Source organism: Gracilinanus agilis, chromosome 2, assembly GCF_016433145.1.
Source record: "Gracilinanus agilis isolate LMUSP501 chromosome 2, AgileGrace, whole genome shotgun sequence".
In the NCBI taxonomy this organism is placed as follows: Eukaryota; Metazoa; Chordata; class Mammalia; order Didelphimorphia; family Didelphidae; genus Gracilinanus; species Gracilinanus agilis.
The window spans coordinates 601,273,878-601,301,766 of record NC_058131.1 but is presented as its reverse complement, the minus strand read 5'-3'; the positions used below and the strand labels follow the sequence as shown (position 1 = coordinate 601,301,766).

General features: G+C 44.2%; 1 protein-coding gene across 1 annotated transcript; it reads left to right on the top strand.

Annotated features, from left to right (window-relative positions):
* The first annotated feature begins 8 nt into the window (after positions 1-8).
* Positions 9-27,317, top strand: IDH2 (isocitrate dehydrogenase (NADP(+)) 2). The gene is made up of 11 exons (XM_044665451.1): positions 9-227; positions 12,830-12,921; positions 16,357-16,522; positions 19,669-19,829; positions 19,926-20,069; positions 20,630-20,766; positions 21,015-21,166; positions 24,653-24,765; positions 25,193-25,290; positions 26,080-26,172; positions 26,906-27,317. Exons 1-11 carry the CDS (start codon positions 104-106, stop codon positions 26,991-26,993), a joined length of 1,368 nt encoding a protein of 455 aa, XP_044521386.1. The 5' UTR covers positions 9-103; the 3' UTR covers positions 26,994-27,317.
* Positions 27,318-27,889: the final 572 nt, after the last annotated feature.

Below are 27,889 nucleotides of genomic sequence, written 5' to 3'. Positions count from 1 at the left end.
CTCCCACCTCTGCTCCCAGCCCGGGGCGCCCCCAGCCCCGTTCCAGCTTGCGCGAATCCCCCTCCCCCTCCTCAGTCCTCTCTTCTTTTCTGTGCTCTTCGGGATGGCTGGTTACCTGCGGGCTGTGAGCTCCCTAGGCAGAACCTCCGCTTCGGTCCTGGGCAGAGCCCCAGGGGCCTTGGCCCCGGCAGCCCTATGCCTGCAAGGAGGGCAGCCACGGCGCAACTGTGAGTGGCTGAGCCGGCGTTCCCTGAACCCGGGGCCACGTAGGGCCCTGGGTTGGGTTGCAGCGGGGGCTTGCTTAGCTCGGGGACGTGGCGGGTTCCAGAGGGAGGGTCTGCGGGTCTTAAAGCGCACCACGTGGGAGGGTTGGGGAGAGTACAGTTGGAAGACCGCGGGCACACATCGCGCCCGCTGGGTGGGCGCGAGGGCTGAAGGGGCCGCTGGGGCTTGTCCCTGAGCCTTCTTTCTGGCCGCGGACGTGGCGGATGGATGGGTGGAATGGGAGAGAACCTTAGACGCAGAGACTGTAAAGCTTTATGGAGTTTTGCTCTCTACTCCTCACCCCCCATTTCTCCTCCCTTCTGTTCTCTATAACCTTGCTGGAAAACACAGCGGGTGGGAACTTGAAGGGCAGCAGCAACTGGTGGCCCCTAGTTCAGGCTGTTAGTGCCAGGGTCACTCTTGCTTCCTTCTTACCCCTTCCACCCACCTTCTTCCATGGGGTCACTCTTGTTCTCTCTCTTAAACACCCCCTTCCCCTTTCTCCACGACGTCTAGTTCCGCGTGTTCCTGGGGAGACACACAGGCTGAATGGTGCAGTGGAAGGGATCCCATATTTTAGAGTTAGGAATTGGGTTCGAATTCTGCTCTTGTCTTCTCTGACCTGTTTCAGTTAGCTCTGGGGCTGTTTTCTCATCTGTAAAATGAAAGGGTTCAGCTAGATGACTCCCAGGGTTAAAATTAGGATCCAGGGATCTCCCCCCGGGGCACACGAAGGCTAATGTTTGCTGTGCCCTCCCGAGATGCTTGAGCACCGCAGGGAACGTGGCCCCCTCATTCTGGAAAGGGGGACTCGGATCAGAAGGGAAGTAGCTGCAGGCAGAAGCCCAGGGTCCTTCTCAGCAGCTGGAAGGATGGAGGGAACAGCTCAGCTGCCACACAGACAAAGGCTGCCAGGGAGCCCTCTCTGCCTGTTTCCTCTACAGTTTGCAGGCTTCTCCCTCTTCCCCTAGGAGAGCAGAATTTAGGCCCACGTCAGCTGTTTCAGGCCCAGGCTACAGGAAGGTGGGGTGTTTTTTTTCTTTTGTTTAAAAATTATACTATATAAAACTGGGAAAAGATTTCTTTTCTGGCCTTCTCAGCTCTCATTTTCTCCCTTTCTAGCGGCCAACCATCCCTTTTCTTTTCCTGAAATTTTTTACTCTTGCTGTTTGCCCCAACACTTTCCTCCTTAACCCTTCCTTTCTTTCTCCTCTGTGATTCTCCCTCCTCTGTCCCTTACCACACACACCCAAAGCCCAGGCCACTGGCTCCCTCTAAGAATGTCAGCTGTTATTAGAAATGTATTTGAATGGGCCATGGGACACTGGCAGCCTGTCCTAGTGCCTACTTTCTTGGAAATCGTTCTCCTAGTCCCAGCAGAACTCTTCAGTCAGAAGTAAGGACAGGGAAGAGGGAAGAGTAGGCCTGAGCTCTAAAAGACAGTTGTGAACTTCTTTTACCTTCCCCTCTCTCCCAGCCTCACCCTCTCCATCACCAGAAAATGAGGCTCAAAGAAGCATCCGACTGAATCTAAATTTCCCTTGCACTTTCCTGGGCCCCAGTAGGGGAAGTGGTAAAAGGAACAGGTTAGGGGCTCTTTGGCTCCTGTGTTCAGGAAATTCCTGACCCCAATTTAGCCATTGACCACTGGACTGTGAGTCAGAAGGGGCAAGGCATATGAATTAGGCCCTACCTGGAGAGAAGAGGTAATGTTTAACTGTGTGGCCCAACTGCTGACCAGAATTCCTAGTGCTTTGGGTGAGATTTCTAATCTCTCAACTAGAAAGGAGAAAAGGACATTCCCGCATCAGGACTCCATCCTGACCATCCCACAAGGTCTTCAACTTGCCCTCCTCAAACAAAAAGTGTCCTGACACTACCCTTGATCAAATCTAGTGGAATGGGGAGAATTCTACTTTCTTAAGGGCTGGGTAAAATGAGCCTCACGTTCTAAAGTCAGACGACAAGCTGCCAAAGTCTATGATGGCTAACATGCCCCTACCACTCAATAAACCCTCGTGGCTTTTTTTATTGGCTATAGGAAGAAATAGAAAATTCTCTGGATTTTGAAGACCTTCACAACCTGGCCTTTTCTACCTTTCCATTCTTCTAATTTTTTTCTTTAAATTCTTACCTTCTGTCTTATCAGTTCAAGAGCTGTAAGGCAATCCTATCTCCAGGGGTTTCTGAGATGCAAATTATAGTCTCTATCTTCAAGGAGCATCCTTTCTACCAGGCTGTCTTGGGGTTTATCCCCTAGTTTATCCCCTGAGTTAGATGAGAGAAAAGATAAGGAAGATCTAGAAATAGTTTTCTTATTGGCAATATCCAGTTTTGGTGACCCAGTATCTTACATTCTTCCAGGTATTTGACAAAAGCAGTTAAATTAGACTTGGGGCAAAGGTGGCCTGTTAGCAGAATATCCTCTTCTGCTGGGTATCTGTTTCATTGTGGCTAAAAGAGTTCTACATAAGATTCAAGCATTCATCTTTCTTCTTGATGTGACTTTATTATTTATTTGCTGAGTGATCATAGTGTTGCTTCTTTCTAGTACTACAACAAAATAGGCCTTATATATCCCAGAACTGCTGTTTGAGACTTTTCTGCTAAATTTAGATAATTCCCTCTGGAAGAAAGGGGAATAGTTCAGCTTAAACTTAGATACATAGAACTGTCTCTAGCAGTTGTTTTCCCTAGGATTCCTTATTTTCTTATCCTGCCCCTACTTTTCAGGGCCCCTTCTGGCTTCCAGGCTTCTCCTATCACAATGATCAGAGATATGGCTTAAGAAGAGGAGTTCTTCATATGGGTTCAGAGAGATTGGCTAAACATTTAGGGCCCACCCCTCACCTGAGTTCCGAGCTGATTTCTCCCTTTTGGATTGTATCCAACAGATAAAGACAGTTGTTGCTTCATCACTTGTTTAAAGCGGTCTCTTTGTGAACAAGAAATTTCTGGGAGGAAAGTGATCTCAGAATAGGGACAATTCATTCATTTTATTCATGAAACATTTTTTTAAAACTACATTTTTACTGATATATTTTGTTTGTACAGCATCTAAATTTCTCCCTCTTTCCTCCCAAAAAAGCCATCTTGTTTAACTGTTTTTAAAAGGGGGGAAAAAAGGAGTAAAAGCAATTAGCCAAATCAGTTAATACATTTTTTAAAAATCTAAACTTAAGTGCAGTGTTACATAGTTGTGGATCTCTTGCCTTTGAAAAGGTATGGGAAGAATGTGTCTTACATTTCTTTTTGGGGCCATGCTCCCAATCATTTATTAGGAGCCTGTATATGTCCTGCAAGGTGGTAGGTGGGGAAGGTTACAAAGACAAAACCAAATTGTCCTTGGCCTTTTAAAGTACATATTACATTCTGGTGGGGTGGGGATATACATAGAAAAGTAAATATAGATACTTTACAAAGTAGAAAATAAACCAGCCACCGGAGAATTTTTAAAGCCTCTTGTAGGAGGTGGTACATGATTTGAGACTTGAAGAGAGCTAAGGATATTAAGTGGTAAATGTGAGGATGGAGCAAATTGCAGACACTAGGGACAGCCTGGATGGGAGATGGAATTCCATATATAGAGAACAGCTGGGAAAACAATTTGGCTGAAGCCTAATGTGTTTGAAGGGAAGTAATGTAAAAAAATTAAACTAAGCTAGAGTTCAATTGGGAAGGGGTTAAATGCTTTAAAAGGTTTACTTGGTGGCACAGTGATTATAGATCACTAGGCTTAAAGGCTGGAAGACTCAAGTTCACATGTACTCTCAAACATTTCCTAACTGTGTCACCTTGGGCAAGTCACTTAGTTTTCTCACTTTTAAATGGGGATGCTAATGATTGCACCTATTTCCTTGGGTTATTGTGAGAATAAAATGATTTCATTTTTGTAAAGCACTTTGCAAACCTTAAAATTATATATAGCAATAGATAGATAGATAGATAGTGCTATTTTCTCCTTGAGTTTGTGTTTTATCCTGAAAGCAAGAGGGATACCCTTACCTAAGTGCTGTTTGCTTTCTTTTTGAAAATAATGATTCAAAACCATAATTCACTACACACTTCATTTTATTCAAGCCTCATTTTTCCTAATACTGCTCATTGTTTTAAAAAGTGATTAGTATAAAATGAATGGTAGAAAATCTGACCTGATCAGGGTTTTGCTTTAAGAATATCAACATATTGCAGCTATATAGAGGATAGATGGGAGAGGGGAGAGGTTGGAGGCAGAGGGAATGACAGTCTCTCCCCATCTTCAGTGAAGACGCCTCTGCATAGATTTCCTCTTGGGTAAGGAGTGGGAGGATAGCTACCTTTCCGTGGTCTGGAGTTTGAGTTCATTGATTCAGTACTCATTTTCTTCTTTGAAATTTTGTCATTAGGAATTGGAAATTGGAAAAAAATATTTTTATTGATATCTTTGTTTTTAAATCACCTATTTTCTTTTTAAAACCCTTACCTTCTGACTTAAAATCAATATTAAGTATCAGTTCCAAGGAAGAAGAGCAGTAAGGGCTAGGCAGTTGGGGTTAAATGACTTGCCCCGGGTCTCACAGCTAGAAAGTATCTGAGGTCAGATTGGAACCCATCTCCAGGCCTGACTCTATCCCAGTGAGCAGCCTAGCTTGCTTGGATATACCAGAACTTTCAAAAGTAATTTATGAATATTCTAAATTAATTAATTAAATAGATTTTTAAAAATTGTATCAATAAAAAGAAAGGGGAAAAAGCCACCTGAACGTGTGTTCGCTTAGAAACTGAGTCCTTTGAGTCCTTTGAAGCCCTGTCTGTCCTTTCCCCAGAATTCCCAGAACCCAAAGTTTCTATATGTTTCCCCAACTTTATCTCTCTTCCTGACCCTTTATTCAAATCTCTGCATGCTGGGATGCTTCCTCAGCATCCACATAAGGGTAAAAGAGGATTGTATTGATTTCCCTCTCCCCCAGCCCAATGGTTCTTTTCTCAAGGTCCAGCTTTGTTCTTGTAGATGAGCTGGCAAAGTCTATTTAGACGGGATAGGAAGCACCTACCTCCAATCCACCTTGCTTTGACCCTGAACCTTTGGCTTGGGAAGAAGAATGGATTTTGGAAACTTTAGGTTTCCCTGGGTGCTGAGAGGCTTGGACTGGATTAGGAGGGAAAAATGTCTTAGCTGGCTGAAGCCTGTCTTGGCTCTCATTTTCCAAGTTCTTTCCCACTTAGGTAATTTTATCCTAGACACTTTCCAAGAAGATGGCAGTGCTTACGCAATGCCCTGTCTAGAGATCAGGATGCCTCTCTCCCCTTGAATTTAGAATCCCCTGCACGGCCCGAATCGTCCTCCTCCTGTCCTCAGTTTCCTCTCATTTGTTCCTAATAAATCTCCATGAGGTGAGAGGGCAACGATTTCTGCCCATTTCACGGATTGGGCAACATAAGCACAGAAGGCAAAACCCTTCTAGGTCCTCTGGATAACCTTTTGCTTTGAGCTTTGGTGTGTGGGCTGTTTTGAGCCTAAGAACTCTGACATAGGGGCAGGGACGGGTCATTATCCCTTTGTGGCGGGTACTCGTCTCCCTCTGCAGGGCCCTTAGCCATAACAGTTATTGTGACTAGCGCCCACGTTTGCTGAATGACTGGCGCTCAGCCAGAGTCTGAAACCTCTGTGTCATGTCTGATGGTGACTCTCTGCAACAGAGGAGTTTTCAAGTGGGAGCTGATGCTTTTTTTGAGGGAGGAGGATAGAAGTTTTGTTTTTGATTTGCCACTGTCAAATTAACTCAGAAGTGAACTTATAAAAAATGAAAGAACAGGTAAGGCTGGGACCTGGATTCTCATCTTGGCTGGGATAGTATGGGCAAGTGGATGGGCCATTTGGGACCTCTCTCTTCTCTTCTGTGTAATCAGAGGGTTGAACTAGGGGATCTCAAAGAATCTGTCCAGCTTTAATATTCTGTGATTACCAAAGAAAGAAGAAAAGGTCTGATTTCTATAAAAAATAGAGCATCTCTTTCTGTACTCACAAAGGATTTGATTCTAAGGGAGTGCCCATCCGTCGGGGAATGGCTGAACAAATTATAGTTTAGAAATGTAACGGAAGGCTATTAAGAAAAAAAGGAAGAAACGTTTCAGAGAAACCTGGGAAGACTGGTATGAATTGATGCAGAGTGAAGCCAGCAGAACAACATTTATCATACTTTATTATTTACAACAACGTATTTTTATATTATTGTTGTTACAGTTACTTTATTATTACAATATTCTTTTTTACATTTATTATTTTTATAATTACTTTGTTACAATATTGCATTTTTATATTATTATTGTTAATTATTTTATTTTTATAATAGCATAAAAATGATTTTGAAAGAAGCAAGAGAGAAAATATTACAAAATGTAAAATGAATAATTTTGATTACATTAAATTAAAAAGGTTTTGTACAAACAAAACCAATGGAACCAAAATTAGAAGGAAAACAACAAATTGGGGGAAAATCTTTATAACAAAAACCTCTGACAAAGGTCCAATTTCTCAAATCTACAAGAAGCTAAATTAATTGTACAAAAAATCAAGTCCCCCAATTGATAAGTGGGCGAGGGACATGAATAGGCAGTTTTCAGATAAAGAAATCAAAACTGTCAATAAACACATGAAAAAGTGTTCTAAATCTCTCATAATTAGAGAAATGCAAATCAAAATGATTTTGAAAGAATAAAGAATTCTAAACAGTGCCATGATCAACCATGATACCAAAGAACAGATGACATAGAATGCTGCCCACCTTCTCTCAGAGATGTGATAACCGAAAGCACAGAATGATAAACATTTTTGGACCTGGCAGATATGGGAATTTATTTAGCTATTTTTGTTATTTTTTAAATTATTGATCACAAGGAAAAAGAAACTTTATGATTACATGACCTCTAGTATCTTTAAAAGTCTTGCTATGGTTCCTCAATGGTTTCTATGTAGATGTGGCATCAAGAAGGGTTAGGAGAAATAATAGGGGACATTTGGGTGGCTCAGTGGATACAGAGCCAGACCTAGAGACAGGAGGTCCTGGGTTCAAATCTGGCCTCAGATACTTCCTAGCTATGTGACCCTGGGCAAGTCACTTAACCCCCATTGCCTAGCCCTTACTGCTCTTCTGCCTTGGAACCAATACATATACATATACATATTTTTATTTTGAATATTTTCCCATGGTTACATGTTTCATGTTCTTTCCCTCTCCCTAAACCCCCCTAACCTCCCTTAGCTGATGCACAATTCCACTGAGTTTTACATGTATCATTGATTAAGACCTAATTCCATATTATTGATAGTTGGACTAGGGTTATTGTTTAGTGTCTACATCCCCAATAATAACCCCATCAGCCCATGTGTTCAAGTAGTTGTTTTTCCTCTGTTTCTCCTCCCACAGTTCTTCCTCTGAATGTGGCTAGTTTTCTTTCTCATAAGTCCCTCACCCTTGCTCTGGATCCTTGCATTGCTGCTAGTAGAGAAGTCCATTATGTTCAATTGTACCACAGTGTGTCAGTCTCTGTGTACAATGTTCTCCTGGTTCTCCTTTCACTCTGCATCAGTTCCTGGAGGTCGTTCCAGTTCACATGGAATTCCTCCAGTTCTTTATTCCTCTGAGTGCAATAGTATACCAAGAGATACCACAATTTGTTCAGCCATTCCCCAATCGAAGGATGTTCTCTCATTTTCCAATTTTTTGCCACCACAAAGAGCGCGGCTATAAATATTTTTGTACAAGTCTTCTTCCTTATTATCTCTTTGAGGTATAAACCAAGCAGTGCTATGGCTGGATCAAAAGGCAGACATTCTTTTAAAGCCCTTTGAGCATAGTTCCAAATTGCCATCCAGAATGGTTGGATCAATTCACAATTCCGCCAGCAATGCATTGATGTCCCAAAGTCTGCTAGGTGTGAGGTGATACCTCAGAGTTGTTTTGATTTGCATTTCTCTAATTATTAGAGATTTAGAATATTTTCTCATGTGCTTATTGATAGTTTTGATTTCTTTATCTGGAAATTTCCTATTCATGTCCCTTGCCCGTTTATTGATTGGGGATGGCTTGATTTTTTTGTACAATTGATTTAGTTCCTTGTATATTTGAGTAATTAGACCTTTGTTTGAGTCTTTTGTTATAAAGATTTTTTCCCAATTTGTTGCTTCCCTTCTAATGTTGTTAGCATTGGTTTTGTTTGTACAAAACCTTTTTAGTTTAATGTAGTTAAAATTTTTATTTTACATTTTGTAATTTTTTCTAGCTCTTGCTTGGTTTTAAAATTTTTTCTTTCCCAGAGATCTGACAGGTATACTAGTCTGTGCTCACCTAGTTTACTTATAGTTTCCTTCTTTATATTCAAGTCATTCACCCATTCTGAGTTTATCTTGATATAGGATGTGAGATGTTTATCTAGACTCGATCTCTCCCATATTGTTTTCCAATTTTCCCAGCAGTTTTTGTCAAATAGTTGGGTTTTTGTCCCAAAGGCTGGGTTCTTTGGGGGTAAGGGTTTTAAAAAGAAAAGAAAAGAAAATGATAGCTCTAGGTCAGGGATTATGTTACAGATCCCTTTGGCAAACTGGTGAGGCATATGGACCCCTTCTCAGAATAACGATTTTAAATGCATAAAATAGGGGCACAGTGGATAGAGCACTGGGTCTAGAGCTGGGAGGACCTGGGTTCAAATCTTGCCCCAGATACTTCCTAGCTGTATGACCCTAAGCAAGTCACTTTGATCTCATTTGTCTAGCCTTTGTCCTTATGCTTTGAAATAAAATAAAACAAAATACATGAGATTACACAGAAAACCACTTATTTTGTGTCATTTAGTTATGTTCAACTCTTCATGTCCCCATGCTGTCTATGGGATTTTCTTGGCAAAGATACTGGAATGGTTTGCCATTTCCTTCTTCAGAGGTAAGGCAAACAGAGGTTAAATGTCTTGCCCAGGAGTGTCTGAGTTCATATTTGAACTCTGGGCGCAGGATTCTATCCACTGAACCATCTAGCTGCCTCAGTAATTTGCGTTTCAAATTATTTTGAAATAAGTTATTTAAAAAAATTTTTTTTAAATTCAAAGACCCAAATTAAGAACCTCCAATCTGTGTAGAGACATTTTAAGCATCATTCTTAGGTCGTGGGTAGAACCACAGGGCTGGAGAGTCTGAAGAAATAGTCTCCAAGTCAGTCTTCTGCTTTTTTTAAACAAAGGAGTAAAATATTTATAGCATGTTTTGCCTTTTGTTTGCGACAATAATAGTTCCCATTTCTGTAGTGATTTAAGGTTTATTCTTTCCTCCTAAGAGCGTCAAAAGGTGGCATATGTTATTGTTTTAAACAGATGAGATGGGTTGGTGACTCGTCCCCCCAGCTAGGAAATGCCTAGATAGGACCCCGAGCCTCCCCCTCGTCCCACCACAGCGCCATCTTCACTTTCTCTTCAGGTTGTTAGTCAGGGATGCTCGCATGTTCTCAGTTAAGTGGTACCAACCAAAGCCAACCTGTTTGTTTGCTCAAGCTTGTTTGGGATAATCTTCCTAAACTGTACTCCTGTCTTTCACCAGGTGGACACTGGCTTTACCAAATTTCTCTTTAATCAACTTTAGTCATTTTTTTCAATAAGTGGTCTACTTTTAAAAAATGTTTTTATAAATTGCCTTTTTTTATCACAAACTTAAATAAACATCAGCATATATGAACATTTCAAAAAGGATAGGATGGGATTACATCTGAAATAGCTGCTAGGGATGATTTTTTAAAAGCACATCTGATAGAAGGGATGACTAGGTGGCTTGGTGGATCAGAGAGCCAGACCTGGAGAATGGGAGATCCTGGGTTCAAATGTGCCCCCAGACCCTTTCTAGCTGTATGTAGTCTTTTAGCCCCAGATGTTATTATCATGCAAAATATTGCCGTGTTCATATTTGTAAGAGAATACTCATATCATTGCATATAGGTGTGCTTGGTTTTTAAAAGAGTATATTAACAGGGCAGCTAGGTAGCACAGTGAAAAGTGCCAAGGCTGGAACTGGGAAGACCTGGGTTTGGATTTGACCTTAGACACTTTTTTTAAAAAACACCCTTACTGTGTATTGGTTCCAAGGCAGAAGAACTAATCAATGGGGGTTAAGTGACTTGCCCAGGGTTGCACAGCTAGGAAGTGTCTGAGGCCATATTTGAACCCAGAACCTCCCATCTCTGGGCCTGGCTCTTCATCCACTGAGTCACCCAGCTACCTCCTGATTTTAGATTTTCTAAGTTGTGTGACCTTGGACAAGTCACTTAACCCCCATTGCTTAGTCCTTAGCAATCTTCTGCCTTGGAATCAATACTTAGTATCAATTCTAAGACAGAAGGTAAGGGTTTAAAAAAAATAATGTGTATTATTAAATTTAACACAGTAGTAAGAAAATGGTGCCGCTTGTCTATCTCCCCTTCTGAACTTCTTTCTGCTCTGCTATGTGTGAAGGGTTTTTCGTGGACCACTTTTCGTAATGCTAGGCAGATGGCTCCATGGGACAAGCCTGCTTCCTTTGGGCACTTCAGGGCTCAGATTCCCCCTGCCCTGGCCAGAGCACCGACTCGGTTCTCTGGGAATTCACTTCCCTTTCTCTTCTGCAATGGTATCCTGGGCCATGCTGCCCCATCTCCAGACAGCCTCTGTAGGATTTTGTTCCTATGTTGACTGACAAGTCTACTTCCCCATCACAGCAGGGAGCATTCCCCCCCCCCCCAGGACTCTTCCTTCTGGCAGGCCTACAGCTTTTTTCTCTTCAGGTGCCTGTCTTGGGGGTAGTGGCCAGCCTGAGCCTAATTACTAGGGTGGAGGCATGTCCTATCCCAATAGGTAGTGATCCCTCAGGGTCATCAGAAATACTCACCAAGGCCACAGAGGTCTATGACATTGTGAGCTACTTGTCAGAATTTTGGGGAAACTCTTAATCTTCAAGGAAATTCATTTTAAGTAAAAAAAACTTCTATTCAGAGAGCTTCCTTTGTAAAGTTGGGGTTTGAAAAGTGTCTATGCAGGTGTGTGTGTGTGAGAGAAGAATAGAGAGGAAGAGAGAGGGAGGGAAAGAAGAATAGAGAGAAAGAGGGTGAGAGAGAAGAAGAGAAAGGAGAAAAAGAACAGAGGGGGAGACAGAGAGAGGAGGGGAAAGAGACAGAAAGAAAGAGAAAGAATGGGGTGGGGGGCACGGAAGAGAGGAAGAGGCACATACTTGAAAGGGAAGGGAATAAGCATTTATATTAAACTCATTATGTGCCAGGCACTGTGCTAAGTACTTATACAAAATATTTTCTCATGTGTTCCTCACAACAGCCATGCAAGGGAGATGCATTATTATCTTGATTTTATAGTAGAATAAACTGAGACAAACAGTTAAGTATGTTGCCTAGGGTTACACAGATGGTGTGAGACTACATTTGAACTTAGGTCTTCCTGAGCACCTGAGCTCTATCAACTACATCACCAACTGCTTCTTTTTTTTTCTCCCTTAAACCCTTACCTTCCACCTTAGAATTGATACTGTGTATTGGTTCCAGGGCAGAAGAGTGGTAAAGGCTAAGCAATGGAGGTTAAATGACTTGTCCAGGGTCACATAGCTAGGAAGGGTCTGAGGCCAGATTTGAATCCAGGTTCTTCTGACTCTGGGCCTGGTGCTCTATTAACTGAACCACCTTGCTGGCCCTCCACCATCTGTCTCTTAAAAGGCAACGTGGTGTCGTGGAGAGAGCACTAGGTTTGGAGGCAGGAGATATGCAATAGAAATTTAAGTTTGAAGACCATGTAAGCACAGACAGATCACTCTTTGAGTCATTTTCCTCAGCCCTAAAATGAAGACAAAGAGGGAACATGGGATGGTGGTTATAGTGAGCCAAAGCTTAAAATCAGGAAGACTTGTGTTCCAGTTTTGCTTCTGACATATACTGGAGTCACTTCATCTCCCTGTTCCCAGCTATGCTCTAAGACCAGAAATTGTAGAACAGTTGCTGCTCTCCATTGGGAAAAATTCCCTAGGAATTTCCTACATAGATCATGAAATCACAAATTTGGACCCAAACTGAGATCACTTACATTTGCAATGACTTCTCAGGGTGACTTCAAGGAAGGTTCTTTGCCAACCTCCAGGTTGCTGTTACTCTCAGAAACCCTGGACAAGTCTGATAGCAAGGGGAGAGTTTGGGGGAGAGAGAGAGGGAGAGAGAGGGAGGGAGAGGGAGAGGGAGGAGAAAAGAGAAAGAGAAGGAGAGAGGAGTCAGGGTCGGGGTGAGGGTGGGGGTGGGCAGCTAGGAGACTCAGTGGATAGAGAGCCAGGCCTGGAGACAGGTGGTCCTGGGTTCAAATTTGGCCTCAGATACTTCTAGCTGTTTTACTCTGGGCAAGTCATTTAACCTACAAATGTTGACCCCTTATCACTCTTCTGCTTTGGAACCAATACACAGTATTGGTTCCAAGCCAGAAGGTAAGAGGGTTTTTTTGGTTATTTATTTTTTAAAGAAGGAGGTCTCAGTTCTATCTCCCAGGGACAGTGCACTTGACTGTGTGTGTGATTTGATTCTAGATGCACACAAACGGATCAAGGTCGACAAGCCTGTGGTGGAGATGGATGGAGATGAGATGACACGCATCATCTGGCAGTTCATCAAAGAAAAGGTAGCTCTTCTTTATAGTTCTTTGCCTTCCGAGAATTTAGACCCACAAATGTGGGACTAGATCAAGCACTGAGTTACCCTATTCAGCCCCATGCCTTCTCCCTTCCCAGTTTAAAAAAAAAATAAAATTCACTTCCATAGTCTTGGAAGACAAATCCTCTGTCCCTCCTGTCTCTAGATAGTTGTACTTTAGCACTGTATCTTAGTACTTCTAGTTAGTTGGAATTAAAAAAACAACCCAACAATATTAATAATAATAGCTAACATGTATATAGATTTTACTATGTCCTAGGCACTATGTTAAATGCTTAAAAAATGTATCTTAACTTGCCAGGCCTAGAGTCAGGAGGTCCTGGGTTCAAAGCTGGCTTTAGACGCTTCCTAGCCGTGTGACCCTGGGCAAGTCACTTAACCCTCATTGCCTATCCATTACCTCTCTTTAATTTGGAACTAGTACTTAGCATCGATTCTAAGATAGAAGATAAGTTTTTTTTTTTTAAATTATGTTATTTGGGCCTCACAACAACCCTAGCAGGTGGATGCTCTTATTATTCCCATTCTAGATGAAGAAACTAAGTGAGACAGAGAATAGTAAGGATGGAGGAAAAAGAATGAAGAGAGTATAAAATCATGAGGCCAAGTAAAATTATTTTCTATCGTAGGAATATATATTTAAGATGAATGGGAACTTTGAATTTTTAATTTTCCCCCCTAGTTTTACAGATGAAGAAATGGAAGCCCAAAGAGGCTAAGCTACTTGCCCAAGGTCACACAGCTAGTAAGCATCTGAGGCTAGACTGGAACTTAAAAGTTCTAGTCCTCTCTCCACCATGCCACTGAATGGCATAACAATAATAATAACAACAACAACAACCACCAATGATAACAATGATAATATTCATAACAAAAACTATTAAAATGACAACAATGATAACTATAACAATAACAATGATACAACAGCAATAACAATAACAGTAACAACAGCAGCATCAGTAATAACAATATAAATGACCTGACAATGATAGTAATGATAACAATTATAGCAATAATAATGATAACAATGACAAAAATATCAATGACAATAACGATAAAAACAATAACCATAAAAATGATAACAATGATAACAACAATGATAATAATAAAATATCAATGACAATAATAACAGCTAAAACATCAATGATGGCCTCAGGCACTTCCCAGCTGTGTGACCCTGGGCAAGTCACTTGACCCCCATTGCCCAGCCCTTGCCACTCTTCTTGCCTTGGAGCCAATACACAGTGTTGACTTCAAGGTAAAGGTTTAAAAAAAAATCAGTGATAACTATAATAACAATGATAACGATAAGAGCAACAATAATAATGATTATAACAATAACAACAATAGCAGCAACAACAACAATAACACCAGCTAATAATAATAAGTTCCTCAGCCATGTTGGGGTGAGTGCTCCTGCCAGTGCCAATCCCATCTCTTCTCCCCTGCTGTGCCCACAAGGGCCTCCCCCAGGAGCTGCCTCCTAATGAAGCGCCTCTCTGGCCTTTAGTATCCTGGTTCTTAAAGGACAGGCACATTGTCCATTCCTGGGCCTGTACGTAAAGCTGTTCGGAGGGGCCAGCCTTTGTATATCCCCACCCCAGCCCCCAGCTTTGGTACTTTTTTTTTTTTTTAAACCCTTAACTTCTGTGTATTGGCTCCAAGGCAGAAGAGTGGTAAGGGTGGGCAATGGGGGTCAAGTGACTTGCCCAGGGTCACACAGCTGGGAAGTGTCTGAGGCTGGATTTGAACCCAGGACCTTCCATCTCTAGGCCTGACTCTCAATCCACTGAGCTACCCAGCTGCCTCCTCCTCCCCCAGCTTTGGGGAAATCCTGGCCATCCACACCCACAATGCCTTTTTGGAGGCTTTTCTGGAGTTTGCAGGGGCTACATTTAAGAAGAGGCAAGATGTGGTGTGGAGCACAGAGTCATCTAGGCCAACCCCCACATTTTATAGACAAAGAAAGAAACTGAGGCCACGGGAAGTAAAGTGACCTGTTTGAGGTTACACAAGTAGTTAGCATCCCAGGGAGGTTCTGAATCCAGGTCCTATGACCCCAGAACCAGTGATATTTCCATTTTACCATGTTAATGCCCAGTTTGGTGAATAGGCCATGACTGCAGTGAAGTCCCCATCATCAGTGAGCAGTCACAGTGCTGACCATCCAAATACTCGGCCCTTTCTGCTCCGGACTGACTTCCATGATGGCACTGTCCTATTTCCTTTGAATGGATAGTTGTTCTTTTATTCCCTGCCCCAAGGGCTAATGCCAACAAAAAATAATTAATGATAAATTTTGATTTTGTCACTTTCATTTTCAAATGTATCCCTCCCTTTTCTGAAAGGTTTTATTCAGAAAAGGTTAACCCAGTCAAAAGAGAGGGTCATCTATAGGTTGCCTAATGAGTTTGGCTTTGTTAGCCCAGGGCGGGATTCCACGCCTTATTTTCTAACATTCAAGTACCCTTCTGAATACGGCAGATTATCAGACTATTATTTAGAATTTTTTTCTTTTTACATTTTCTTTTTTTTTTTTTTAAACCCTTGTACTTCGGTGTATTGTCTCATAGGTGGAAGAGTGGTAAGGGTGGGCAATGGGGGTCAAGTGACTTGCCCAGGGTCACACAGCTGGGAAGTGGCTGAGGCCAGGTTTGAACCTAGGACCTCCCATCTCTAGGCCTGGTTCTCAATCCACTGAGCTACCCAGCTGCCCCTTCTTTTTACATTTTATTTTTGAGTCATTTTCTTGTTTGGTTACACATCTGGCTATACAACTCACTCTGGGAGTAACCTCTTATAAAATAATTTTTAAAAAAAAGAAGGGGGAAAACCAGTTCAGTGAAGCTAATCAATACATTAACAGAGTCTGACAGTATATATGCAGTGTTCCATATCCTGGATGATTACTATTTTTTTTCCCCCAGTAAACCCATACCTTCTGTCTTAGAATCAATACTATGTTCTTTTTTTGAAACTCTTACTTTCCATCTTAGAATCAATACTGTGTGTTAGTTCCAGGGCAGAAGAGCAGTGAGGGCTGGGCAACAGGAATTAAGTGACTTGCCCAGGAGCACATAGCTAGGAAGTATTGTGGCCAGATTTGAACCTAGGACCTCTCGTCTCTAAGCCTGGCTGTCAATCCCCTGAGCACCCTAGTTACCCTTTCTCCTTACTTCTGACACAATCTAAATTCAATTAAAAAAAAATAATCCTTAGAATCAATACTGTGTATTGGTTCTAAGGCAGAAAAGTGGTAAGGGCTAGGCAATGGGGGTTAAGTGACCTGCTCAGGGTCACACTAAATGCAATTTCTTTTGCAAATTGAATGCATATTCTCCTTGACTCCCTGTGCACGGGCCCTTTCTTTGCCTGAGTGGATGACTGTCTCTTTCTTGGCCAGCTCATCCTACCCCACGTGGACGTGCAGCTCAAGTACTTTGACCTGGGGCTCCCACACCGTGACCAGACGGATGACCAGGTCACCATAGACTCGGCCCTGGCTACTCAGAAGTACAGCGTGGCTGTCAAGTGTGCCACCATCACTCCAGACGAAGCCCGGGTGGAAGGTATGTAAGTTTCACGCATGTCTGCGTGTGGGTACCACGGCTCTGGCCTGATGTGGGGCCCGTGGGTGACGCTGCAGGCAAGGCGCACCAGACCTGATTCGGTGACTTATTCCTCTATGTGACTGTACGTAAGGTATTTCATTCCTCTCATGCTCCATTTTCTTGTATGTAAAGTAGTTATAACAATACCGTTATAGTGATTGCAAGTATCAGATTTTTTGTTCATTCAGTATTTTATTTTGCTAATTTTAAATATTTAAAATATTATGTTTTATTAAACATGCTTAGGGAGTGCTCTACATTGTGTTTTTGCTATATATCTGAAGACAAAAAAGAAGCAGCCAAGGGGATTATATATTTTTTAAAACCTTTCCTTTTTGTGCCAAGAACAACTCTGGGACAGAAGGGCAAGGGCTAGGTACACTGGGTTAAGTAACTTGCCCAAGGTCACACAACTAGGAAATATAGGAGGCCAGATCTGAACCCAGGTCTTCCTGAACTCCACTGACCCATCTACCTGCCCCAATTAGATTCTCTTGAAGGGAAATAGTTTATACTCAGAAAAGCAAATATAGGCTAAATGAATAATGGGAGAACTGGCCTGTGTCATCTCAGCCTTTGGGGCATACTCAGATTTCAGATTTGCATGTTTTAAAGCCTGGGGTCTCAATGGTCACTCTACAAAATAATATAAAATATAAAATAAAAACAAATGATTTCCTGGGAGTCCAAGGAGATCAAAATAGTTGTCCTCTGAGAAATGGCTCTTGAGCTGAGATTTGAAAGAAGCTAAGAACTGGACCCATTAGGTGGCTCATTGAATAGAAAGAATGCCAGGGCTGGAGATGGGAGGTCTTGGGTTCAGATCTGGTCTCAGACTTCCTAGCTCTGTGACCCCAGGCAAGTCAATTAATCCCAATTGCCTTGCCCTTACAGGCCTTCTGTTTTGGAACTGAGATTCTAAGACAGATGGTAAGGGTTTAAAAAAAGAAAGAAAGAAAGGAAAACTAAGAATTCTACTTGGAGGAGATGAGAAGGGAGTAAACATCAAATAGGGATAGGATTTCCAATTTAGTCTTTTAACAGGGGATTTTTAATTTGTTCGTTTTCTAGTTTTTTTAGTTGCATGACCATTTCATTGGTCTGCTTTTTCTCTATTTTATTGATTTAAGCATTTGGTAGTCCCATTTGGCTAAAAACATATAGAACATCCAGAGGCTGAATTGTTAAGGGCTTTCAAAGCCAAACAGTAGAGTCTTTTATCCTAGAGGTGACTAGGAACCACTGACGCTTGGGCAAAGGAATGACCTTTGCCAGATCTGCACTTTAGGAAGATGGCGGACATCCAAGTGCTTTTAGAAAGTGACTCTAAGTGAGTTGACTTCACTGGAAGCATCCCCTATCCAGTGGTGGTGATAGGGGGTGTGGAGGAGCAGCCTTTTACCAGACTAACTATTCCATAAAAAGAAGACGTCATTTGATCTTTCTGGAAATGCATTTAAAAAAGAAATTTATGGTTGGTCAGGACCTTTGTGGAATATCAAGTCTGGTGAGGAAACTGACGTGCAGAAAGGGGGACTTGCTTACGGCCAGATAGTGGCCAAGCCAGGACTAGAGGGCTGGCCTTCTGACTTCCCATCCGATCACACTGTTTATATTTAGGATCAGTGATAATAATAGCCATCATCATAAAATGGTCCAGCCTTTTATTATCCAGCTGCTTGCTAGGGCTCCGGTGTTCGCTGGCCTGTTTTGCTTACTCATGGTGACCTTTTAGAGTGCTCCCTCCCTATCTATCATGTATTGATTTGGTATATACTCTGGATCTGCTCATAGATGCTGCTGGCTCCTCTCCTAGAGGTTCCCTGAGAGTAGGAATTGTTTCATTTTTATCTTGGTATCCCCTTTTGTTGTTCAGTTATGTCTGATTCTTCATGACCCCATGGACTTTACTTAAAGTCCATGGGCTTTTCTTGGTAAAGATACTGGAGGGGTTTGCCATGTCCTTCTCCAGCGGATTAAGGCAAACAGAGATTAAATAGCTTGCCCAGAGTCACACAGCTAGTAAGTGTCTAAGGCCAGATTTGAACTTGGGTCTTCTTGACTCCAGGCCCTAGCCACAGAGCCACTTACTTCACTGGCTCCTTTGTATCTCCTAGTGTCTAGTAAAGGACAGGTGCTTGATAAATGTTCCTTGATGAATTAAATCTCTGTCTAGATTAATAGTGTGTGTGTGTGTGTGTGTGTGTGTGTGTGTGTGTGTGTGTGTATGAGAGAGGTGGGGGGAGGGTATCTAAATGTAAAAGCCATATTTTATTGTTCTTGGTAAATATCTTATTCATTTCTGGTTGAATTAACAGAACCAATAAGGCAACAGTTGACTATTCTGACTGCTTGATCTTTTTTCTTATTGAAGCCATATCCTCATGACTGCACCCCTCAGGCCTTAAGGATATTTTCCAGGGTTCCATAAAATGCTACACTTTTATGAACATGAGAATTTCAGAATGTTTGCAGAATCCCCCATCAGAGTTGTTATATGTACATTCCACTCTTGACTTGACTCGATTTGTTTCCTTTCCATCTAATCCATTGCCTTATATATCTCTACCCACTTATTTTTCCCATATGCTTCTTCTGCCCAAGATAGACTTCTTCCTTCCTTGCCCGTGATTCCAGGAAGTTGCCTAGTGGCTAATAAGAGCCTCATATGTCATATGGGGTATGAGAAAGAGTATAGGTGGATCTGATGATTCTTCAGGTCCTTTCCAGCTCTACATTTATAGTCTCATTCTTTTTTTTTTTTTCACTTTTTTTTTTAAACCCTTGTACTTCGGAGTATTGTCTCATAGGTGGAAGATTGGTAAGGGTGGGCAATGGGAGTCAAGTGACTTGCCCAGGGTCACACGGCTGGGAAGTAGCTGAGGCCGGGTTTGAACCTAGGACCTCCTGTCTCTAGGCCTGACTCTCACTCCACTGAGCTACCCAGCTGCCCCTATAGTCTCATTCTTTATGACACAAACTACTTAGGGCCTTCCTGCTAGCTAGGTTTGTCTAAATCGGTTTTGGCTAGAAAGCATTAGGCAGGATTGGTTGGTCTCCCATGGACACAATCTTCCAGCTGTTTACTTTGGCTTTTTCTACAGAATTCAAGCTAAAGAAGATGTGGAAAAGCCCCAATGGGACAATCAGAAACATTTTAGGGGGAACAGTATTCAGGGAACCTATCATCTGCAAGAATATCCCTCGCCTTGTTCCGGGTTGGACAAAACCCATCACGATTGGCAGGCACGCACATGGTGACCAGGTGAGCGTACAGGGGAGAGTGGACGTTGGATGAGCCCAATAGGAGGCTTTCTCTTCTTGGTGCTCAGGTAACTCAGTTCTGCCTTTCCTTCTCTAGTACAAGGCCACCGACTTTGTGGTAGACAAGGCAGGCACTTTCAAGATGGTGTTCACTCCCAAAGATGGCAGTGGTGCAAAGGAATGGGAAGTCTACAACTTCCCTGCTGGAGGTGTGGGCATGGGCATGTACAACACCGATGAGGTAAGAGTCATTTCTTGCGGTGAACACCCTCCCAAGCTTTTCTCCTTGCTTTCCTGTCTTTGGGGCCCTGCTTGCCTCTTTCCTTCCATTTTACAGATGAGGAAATTGAGGCCTAGAGACGTTAAGTTACTAGACTAAGGTCATTTAGGGAGTAAACATCAGATACAGGAGGTGAATCCTGATTCTCTGACCATATTGCTTCCCAGGCAGATCTGTAGGTTTGGTCTTTCTTGACCATAGACTGAGAGAGACTCTGAGTATATGGAACCCAAGATTGTATTCTTCCTACAGTAAACCTGACCTAGAAAGTCAAGATCTCTGTATCATAATCTGCTTTTAGGTGATAGCGATGGATGGGACATGAAGGGGAGTTGCTATTGCTTGTCCTCTGATCACCTGGAAATGAGATAAATCATGGTTCTCAGATGTCCAGAATCTTGGCTTCTAATCATGACTGTCCAGTTGGCTTGGGCCCTCGGGGAAAAGGGAATTCGTGGGCTGGTAGGGTTCTGCTGTCTGCCCAGAAGCCCTAGCTGAGGGTCTTATCTTTGTCCTTGCAGTCCATCTCGGGGTTTGCACACAGCTGCTTCCAGTACGCCATCCAGAAGAAGTGGCCGCTCTACCTGAGCACCAAGAACACCATCCTCAAGGTCTACGACGGTCGCTTCAAAGACATCTTCCAGGAGATCTTCGACAAGTAATTGCTCCTCTGAGGCATCTTCAGGGTTCTTTGTCTCCATCCTTCTCATTAGCTCCCTTTCAAACAAGGGCCGCAGCTCCCCTCTAAGTCTCCTGGCTCGGGGGCTCTCCGATGACCCCAGGATCAGGCCAGGATGCCGTTTTACTTGCTGCGTTTCCCCTCTTTGGACGCTGAGCCCCGGGCGCACTGGTTTCTTCCCAGATTGCCACCTTCCCTTCCCAGTGACAGACATTCTGCCTCCACAGGCACTACAAGACAGATTTTGACAAGAACAAGATTTGGTACGAACACCGGCTCATCGACGACATGGTAGCCCAAGTCCTCAAGTCTAACGGGGGTTTCGTCTGGGCCTGCAAGAATTACGACGGTGACGTGCAGTCCGATATTCTAGCCCAGGGTACGTCGGAGGTTACATCACAAAACCGGGCTTCTCCCAGGGCCGTGCCGCTGTGGGGCATCAGCGAGGGAGAGGAGGGGAGGGCGCCAAGTCCAGTTACCCTGTACCTGGCACTGAAACCCCTCTTGGCTGGCTCCGCCTTCCCTTTCTAGGTCACCTTTGTGCTGCTGCCCTTTATCTCTCTGACCTTCCAGGCAAGGGGGCTCTTAGCTGGGTCCTTCTCTTGGCATTCCATCTGCCATAGCCTGCTCTGCCCCCATCCTCGCCTTTCTGCTCACTTCCCCCTCCCCTCTGCCTCTTAGATCCTCGGCTTCCTTCTACACTCCGCTCAAAGGGCGCTTTCTAAGACACGGCTTCTTAAGCTTTTTGGTGTTCTGGCCCCTTTTGCCAGTCTGGTGAAGCCCCTGGACCCCTTCTCTAAGTGAGGTTCTCAAATGCATAAAGTCAAATGCGTATTAAATTTAAATAGAGGGGCAGCTGGGTAGCTCAGTGGAGTGAGAGTCAGGCCTAGAGACGGGAGGTCCTAGGTTCAAGTCCGGCCTCGGACACTTCCAGCTGTGTGACCTTGGGCAAGTCACTTGACCCCCATTGCCCACCCTTACCAATCTTCCACCTATGAGACAATACACCGAAGTACAAGGGTTTAAAAAAAATTTTTTTAATAGATTAAATATTATATATAAAAAATAGTCAGAGGGCAGCTGGGTAGCTCAGTGGATTGAGAGTCTGGCCTAGAGACAAGAGGTCCTAGGTTCAAATGTGTGACCAGCTATGTGACCCTGGGCAAGTCACTTGACCCCCATTGCCCACCTTTACAACTCTTCTCCCTAGTAGCCAATACACAGAAGTTAAGGGTTTAAAAAAAGTTTTTTTTTTTAATTAAAAAAATTTTTTTAAATAGTCAAAGAAGTTAAATTTATTAAAGTAGTAATAATTTATTTAAATAAATTATAATGAAACAAAACATTAAAATAAAAATTTAACTCTAATTTTACATTAAAAAGTAAATATATAAAATAATCAATATAAATTTACATTTATGTTAAAATGCAATGGTCTATATATAGATATATATTTTTAAAGTTCATGAATCCAGAAGAAAACGTGATTTATCACTTGTTTATATAGGTATGTGATTTAGGGTTTTGGTTTTAAAGGATTTCTCTTTTACAAATAATATGGATATTAATATGGAAATGGCTTCGAGTAGTTGTATGTGTATAACCCAGGAGAATTGCTCATCAACTCTGGAATGGGGAAGGGATGAGGGGAGGGAGACAACATGAATCATGTAACTTTAGAAAAAATTTAAAAAGAAAGTTTGGGGAGGGTAGCTGCTAGCTCTGTGGAGAGAGCCCCAGGCCAGGAGTTCAAGTGTGACCTGGGACACTTCCTAGCTGTGTGACCCTGGGCAAGTCAACTTCACCTTGCTTTCACTTAGTCCTCAGCCTTCCATCTTTGGGTTGTTCCTGGGACAGAAAGGAAGGGTTAATCAATAAAACCAAAATTCACCAGCACCAGATTAAGAACTTCTGTTCTAAGGGAACCCTTTCCTAATCTTTCCCTTCTCCTCTCCTAAGACCTTTTATTTACTTTTCTGTGTTTGGGTAGAATATAAACTCCTTAAGGGCAGGAGTTTGTTTTGTTTTTTTCCCCTCAATATCCCCAGGGCCCACCTATGCTCTCTTTAATAGTTGCTTCAGAGTCCTTTAGTTAAATGGACCGCCTAGGAAGGAGAGGCGTTCCTTATTGGCCACCCAGTACCATAGAGGATCTGGATCGGAGCCAGTCATTTTCTGGCCATTTGTGATAGTGTTCAGCCTGATTATTTTGTTTTCTTTTTTGAAATAACCCTTCCCTTTTGTCTTGGCATTGATTCTAAGTATCTGTTCCAAGACAGAAGAGCAGTAAAGGCTGGGCTATTGGTGCTAGGTGACTTGCCCAGGGTCACAAGGACAGCTAGGTAGTGTCCACTGGCTGCCCCTTTTTTCTTTCGAAGTTGCCTTTAGTGATCCTCCTCCTCCTGAGGCTGTATTCAGTCCTCCAGCTCTGCCTCTGGTGATTCATGAACAACTTTTTTTTTTTTTTTTTTAACCCTTAACTTTCGGTGTATTGTCTCATAGGTGGAAGAGTGGTAAGGGTGGGCAATGGGGGTCAAGTGACTTGCCCAGGGTCACACAGCTGGGATTCATGAACAACTTTGGATTTGAAGAGCTGGAGGCAGGATTGATGGAATCTTAGTGGGTAGGAAGGAAGGAGGAAGCATGGGGCCTGAAGGAAGGATTAAGAAGTTGTGGGGGGTGCAGCTGGGTAGGTCAGTGGATTGAGAGTCAGGCCTAGAGACAAGAGGTCCTAGGTTCAAATGTGTGACCAGCTATGTGACCCTGGGCAAGTCACTTGATCCCCATTGCCCACCCTTACCACTCTTCCACCTATGAACCAATACACAGAAGTTAAAGGTTTAAAAAAGAAGAAGAAGAAGAAGAAGTTGTGGGGTGGTGGTAGTGAGGTAACTCACTAGATGGAGAGCCAGGCCTAGAAACAGGAGGTTCTGGGTTCAAATGTGGCCTCAGATACTTCCTCACTATGTGACCCTGGGCAAGTCACTTCACCCCCATTGCCCAGCCTTTACCGCTCTTCTGTCTTGGAACTAATACATAGTATTGACTCTAAGATGGAAGGGAAAGGTTTTTAAAAGAATAAGTTGTGGAGTAATAAAACAAAAAGGGAATGTTAGAAAGTAATAGAGAACAAAAATATGACTCCAAAGTAGACATATGAAGATATTACAGCCCTGCTCCTTTGTGGAAGTGGGAGGTCTACAGGCATGGTACATGGCTAATATTTATAGACTTTTTAGATGTACTGATCAGTTTTACTGATTTTTTTTTTTCCTCTTAGAAATGTTATTTCTTTTAAGGGATGGCTTAAGGGAGATGGAAATTTTGGTGATATAAAAAAGCAAAAGATAGCAATACATTTTTAAAATAAATTTTTAATTTTAATTAATTTGATAATTTAGATAAATTGATAATTTGAATAATTGATTTAAATTTCAAATTAAAAAAATTTTTTTTTAATAAAAAAAGTGGTGTAAGCATACAGACTGGAGTAAGCATATGGAATACAAGTAAGCATTTTGAGATAATCTTATTATAGGATAATGCCAGAACAAGGAGTGCCATGCCGATGGTCTGTTGGCACCCTAAATGGACACACCCTTATTGTTCGGTCAACATTGATTAGGCACCTAGTCTGGTCCCGGGACTGGAAGGCCCCAGGAGAGCCATAGAACAAAATTTAGGTGGGATCCCGGCCCTGCCCTTGTGGACTCCAACCTGTAGTCAGGTATCAGGGCTGGTTTCTGACCTGGACCTGGGGATGGTTACCCGAGGGAAAAGGAGCTCTGCCAGGGTGGTCAGTGGGACCAGAAGGGAAGAAGGGGTAGCTGGTTGCTGAAAGAAGGCCATTTCCTTCTCTCTGTAGGCTTCGGTTCCCTTGGCCTGATGACCTCAGTGCTGGTCTGCCCCGATGGAAAGACCATTGAGGCAGAGGCAGCCCACGGAACTGTCACCCGCCATTACCGAGAGCACCAGAAGGTGAGTGTGGTTTGAGATGGGCTCAAGGACTCCTCCGGGAGCCGTGCTGGAATGGCCCTGCCCCCGCGGCCTCTGAGCACCAGCAGGGACCCAGGCCGGACGTACCCTATCCTTGTCCACACAGCAGGGTGCTGGGACCTTTGCCTTTTGTCCAGGGCTATTGTCCAATCCATTGTCCAGGGCTCTTATCCAATCCTATTGTCCAGTCCTTTGTCCAGGGTTATCATCTAGTCCTTTGTCCAGGGCTGTCATCTAGTCCTTTGTCCAGGCCTATCGTCCAGCCCTTTGTTCAGTCCTTGGTCCAGGCCTTTTGTCCAGAGCTATCATCAAGCCCTTGGTCCAAGGCTACTGTCCAGTCCTTGGTTCAGAGATTTTTTGGAGGGAAGGGTTCCTCCACCGTTCAATTCTCACATGTTCCCTTTTCCAGGGCCGACCCACTAGCACCAATCCCATTGCCAGCATCTTTGCCTGGACCAGAGGCTTAGAGCACCGAGGAAAGCTGGACGGTAACCAGGACTTAATCAAGTGAGCCTGGGTTGGTGGGAGCAGGGGCAGCGGGAGGGAGGGCGCACGTGCTGAGCCGGGCTTCTCCTTTGTCTTCTCGTCTCCCCGGTGGGAGCCCTGCTTTGGGCATCACTGAGCTAATGTCACTTAAAAAAAAACCCTCTCACCTTCTATTGTAGAATCAATACTGTATATTGGTTCCAAGGCAGGGGAGCCGTAAGGGCTAGGCAGTGGGAGTTTAAGTGACTTGCCCAGGGTCACCCAGCTAGGAAGTGTCTGAGGCCACATTTGAACCCAGGACCTCCCGTCTAGGTGTGGCTTTCTATCTGCTGAGCCACTCAGCTGCCCTCTAGTATCGCTTTTAACTACCCAATGTACTGGCCGCTTATAGAGAGCTTCCCTCAATTCCTCGATTTTCTTGTTTCCGTCACCTGAGAGTCCCACAGGCCTGAGATAGGCGAGAGCCCCCCCGACTCTGTTCTTGGGCCTCTGGGCCACAGCAGCCACCAATTCTGAGGAAACAGCCATTGAGGGACAAGGCAAGAGCAGGGCCTCGGGATGGCGAGGTGGCCACGTCACTCAGCCCCAAGCCTAGCCCTTGCCGTTCTGTCTCAGAATCGGTATTAAAGAAGGAAGGTAAAGGTTGGAGAGGGGCAGAGGGAGGCCAGGCCTTCCCCTTCTGCGTTTGCCCTCGAGGGCTTCGGTAGCCTGGGCTCCTGGGCTCCTGGGCTCCTGGCTCCTGGGCTCCGGGCTGGGAAGAAGTGCTTTGGAGCCTTGGGCCCAGGGCCAACCCCCCGTGACCTTCCCCAGGTTTGCGCAGACCCTGGAGAAGGTGTGTGTCCAGACGGTAGAGAGCGGTGCTATGACCAAGGATCTCGCGGGCTGCATCCACGGCCTGAGCCAGTAAGTGGCCTCTGGCGGCCGGGATTCCGGACGGGGGCAGAGGGAGACAGACACACAGACAGGCCTCTCCTGTACAAGAGGGGGGCCCCCTTCCTGCACGAAGCAGGGTGCCAGACCCGTGTCAGGATGGGCAAAATGGCCTTTGTGGTGGAGAGGTCTTTTTTTTTTTTTTTTTTTTATCCCAAAGTCCTTGCGACGACTCGGGCCTCTAAGTGACCGCCCAGTGCCGCCTCCTGAAAAATGACCGCGGCCGCCGGAAGCCTTCTCTCCTTGAACCTGGGTGGTCAGACCTCTTCCTCTGGGCCTGGGCAGGCCTGTCTGGGGAACAAGAAGGCCGCCGTCCAGGATCCAAAGAGCTGACCGCGTGCCCAGGCAGTGCTGGGGGGAGAGGGGGCCGGAGGGGGTGTCAGGAGACTCCCCAGAACCAAGAGGAAGTGCCCGAATGCAGGGAGGCGCCGTGAAGGTCACGCTTTGAATGCTGATACTTTAGCCGCAGGCGGGCAAGGCCAGAGAGATCCATCCGTTCTCTCTGGCCTTCGTGTTTGTTCAGAGATAAAGCCCAGGTTCTGAGGGCCGCCGGCGGCCCGGGACAACCAGGCAGGCTGCTTTTTCCATCCTTCCCCGTGGGGGAGCGAGTTCCCCTCTGGGATGGCGTCTCTTCTGCCTGGGCTTTTGGGGGTCCGGAGGTGGCTGGGCTGCTCCCAGGCGCTCACGGCCTCTCTTCTCCTTGCAGCGTGAAGCTGAACGAGCACTATCTGAACACCGGAGACTTCCTGGACACGATCAAGAATAACCTAGACAAAGCTCTGGGCCAGAACTAGGGGCTGGGGGGGAGCAGCTCCGGGGGGCCTGGGGAAGGCCAGGTTCGACACCTTTCCTTCAGCCCTCGCCCTTGCCCTCAGCATGGAGGGAACCATCCATCACCCTTTTCTCTTGGCAATGTGGAGCAGGAAGTCCGTGCTGGGGATACTTTTTATGAGCTGGCGGGGTGGTGTTTTTTGTTTTGTTTTTTCCCCGAAGGGTCTCTGAGGTATGAGTTTTGAGGTGTGTTTTGCCTCAGCCAAAGCTGTTTCACCTAACTGTAATTTATATACCGTCCTCGGAACACACTGTGCCATATTTAGCTACTAAATTCTCTTTTCAAAGCTGCCTGTCTGTCGTATTCGTATTTTAGGGGGACAGAACATACGAGCGGTGCTTCTGTCCTTTCCAGGGTCTCGTTTCTCATCAGCCTCTTGGAGTAAAGTTAGGAGTAGAGGAAGGGGCCAGATGGATGAACAACAGCATTGTTGTGGCCCTCTGAGCAGGCCAGGTCAGCCCCCTAGACGGGTGGTCACTTAGGAGCAAACGGAAGGGCAGCCAGGTGGCCCAGTACAGAGAGTGCCTGAGCCTGGAGGCAGGCAGACTCATCTTTCTGAATCTTAAAAGTTGGGAGGGGGCAGCTAGGCGGAGAGAGTGCGCCTCACTTTGGGTCAGGAAGACTCATCTAAGTTTAAATCTGACCTCAGGTACTTCCTAGTGACTCTGGGTAAGTCACTTCACCCTGTTTGCCTCAGTTTCCTCATCTGTCAAATGAGCCCAAGAAGAAAATGGCAACCCACTCCGGCATCTTTGCCAAGAAAATCCCAAATGGGGTCCCAGAGACACAACTGAAAATGACTGGAGAGTAAAATGGTTGGAATAAATCATTACTGTTTTGTGTTTTTTACAATTACAA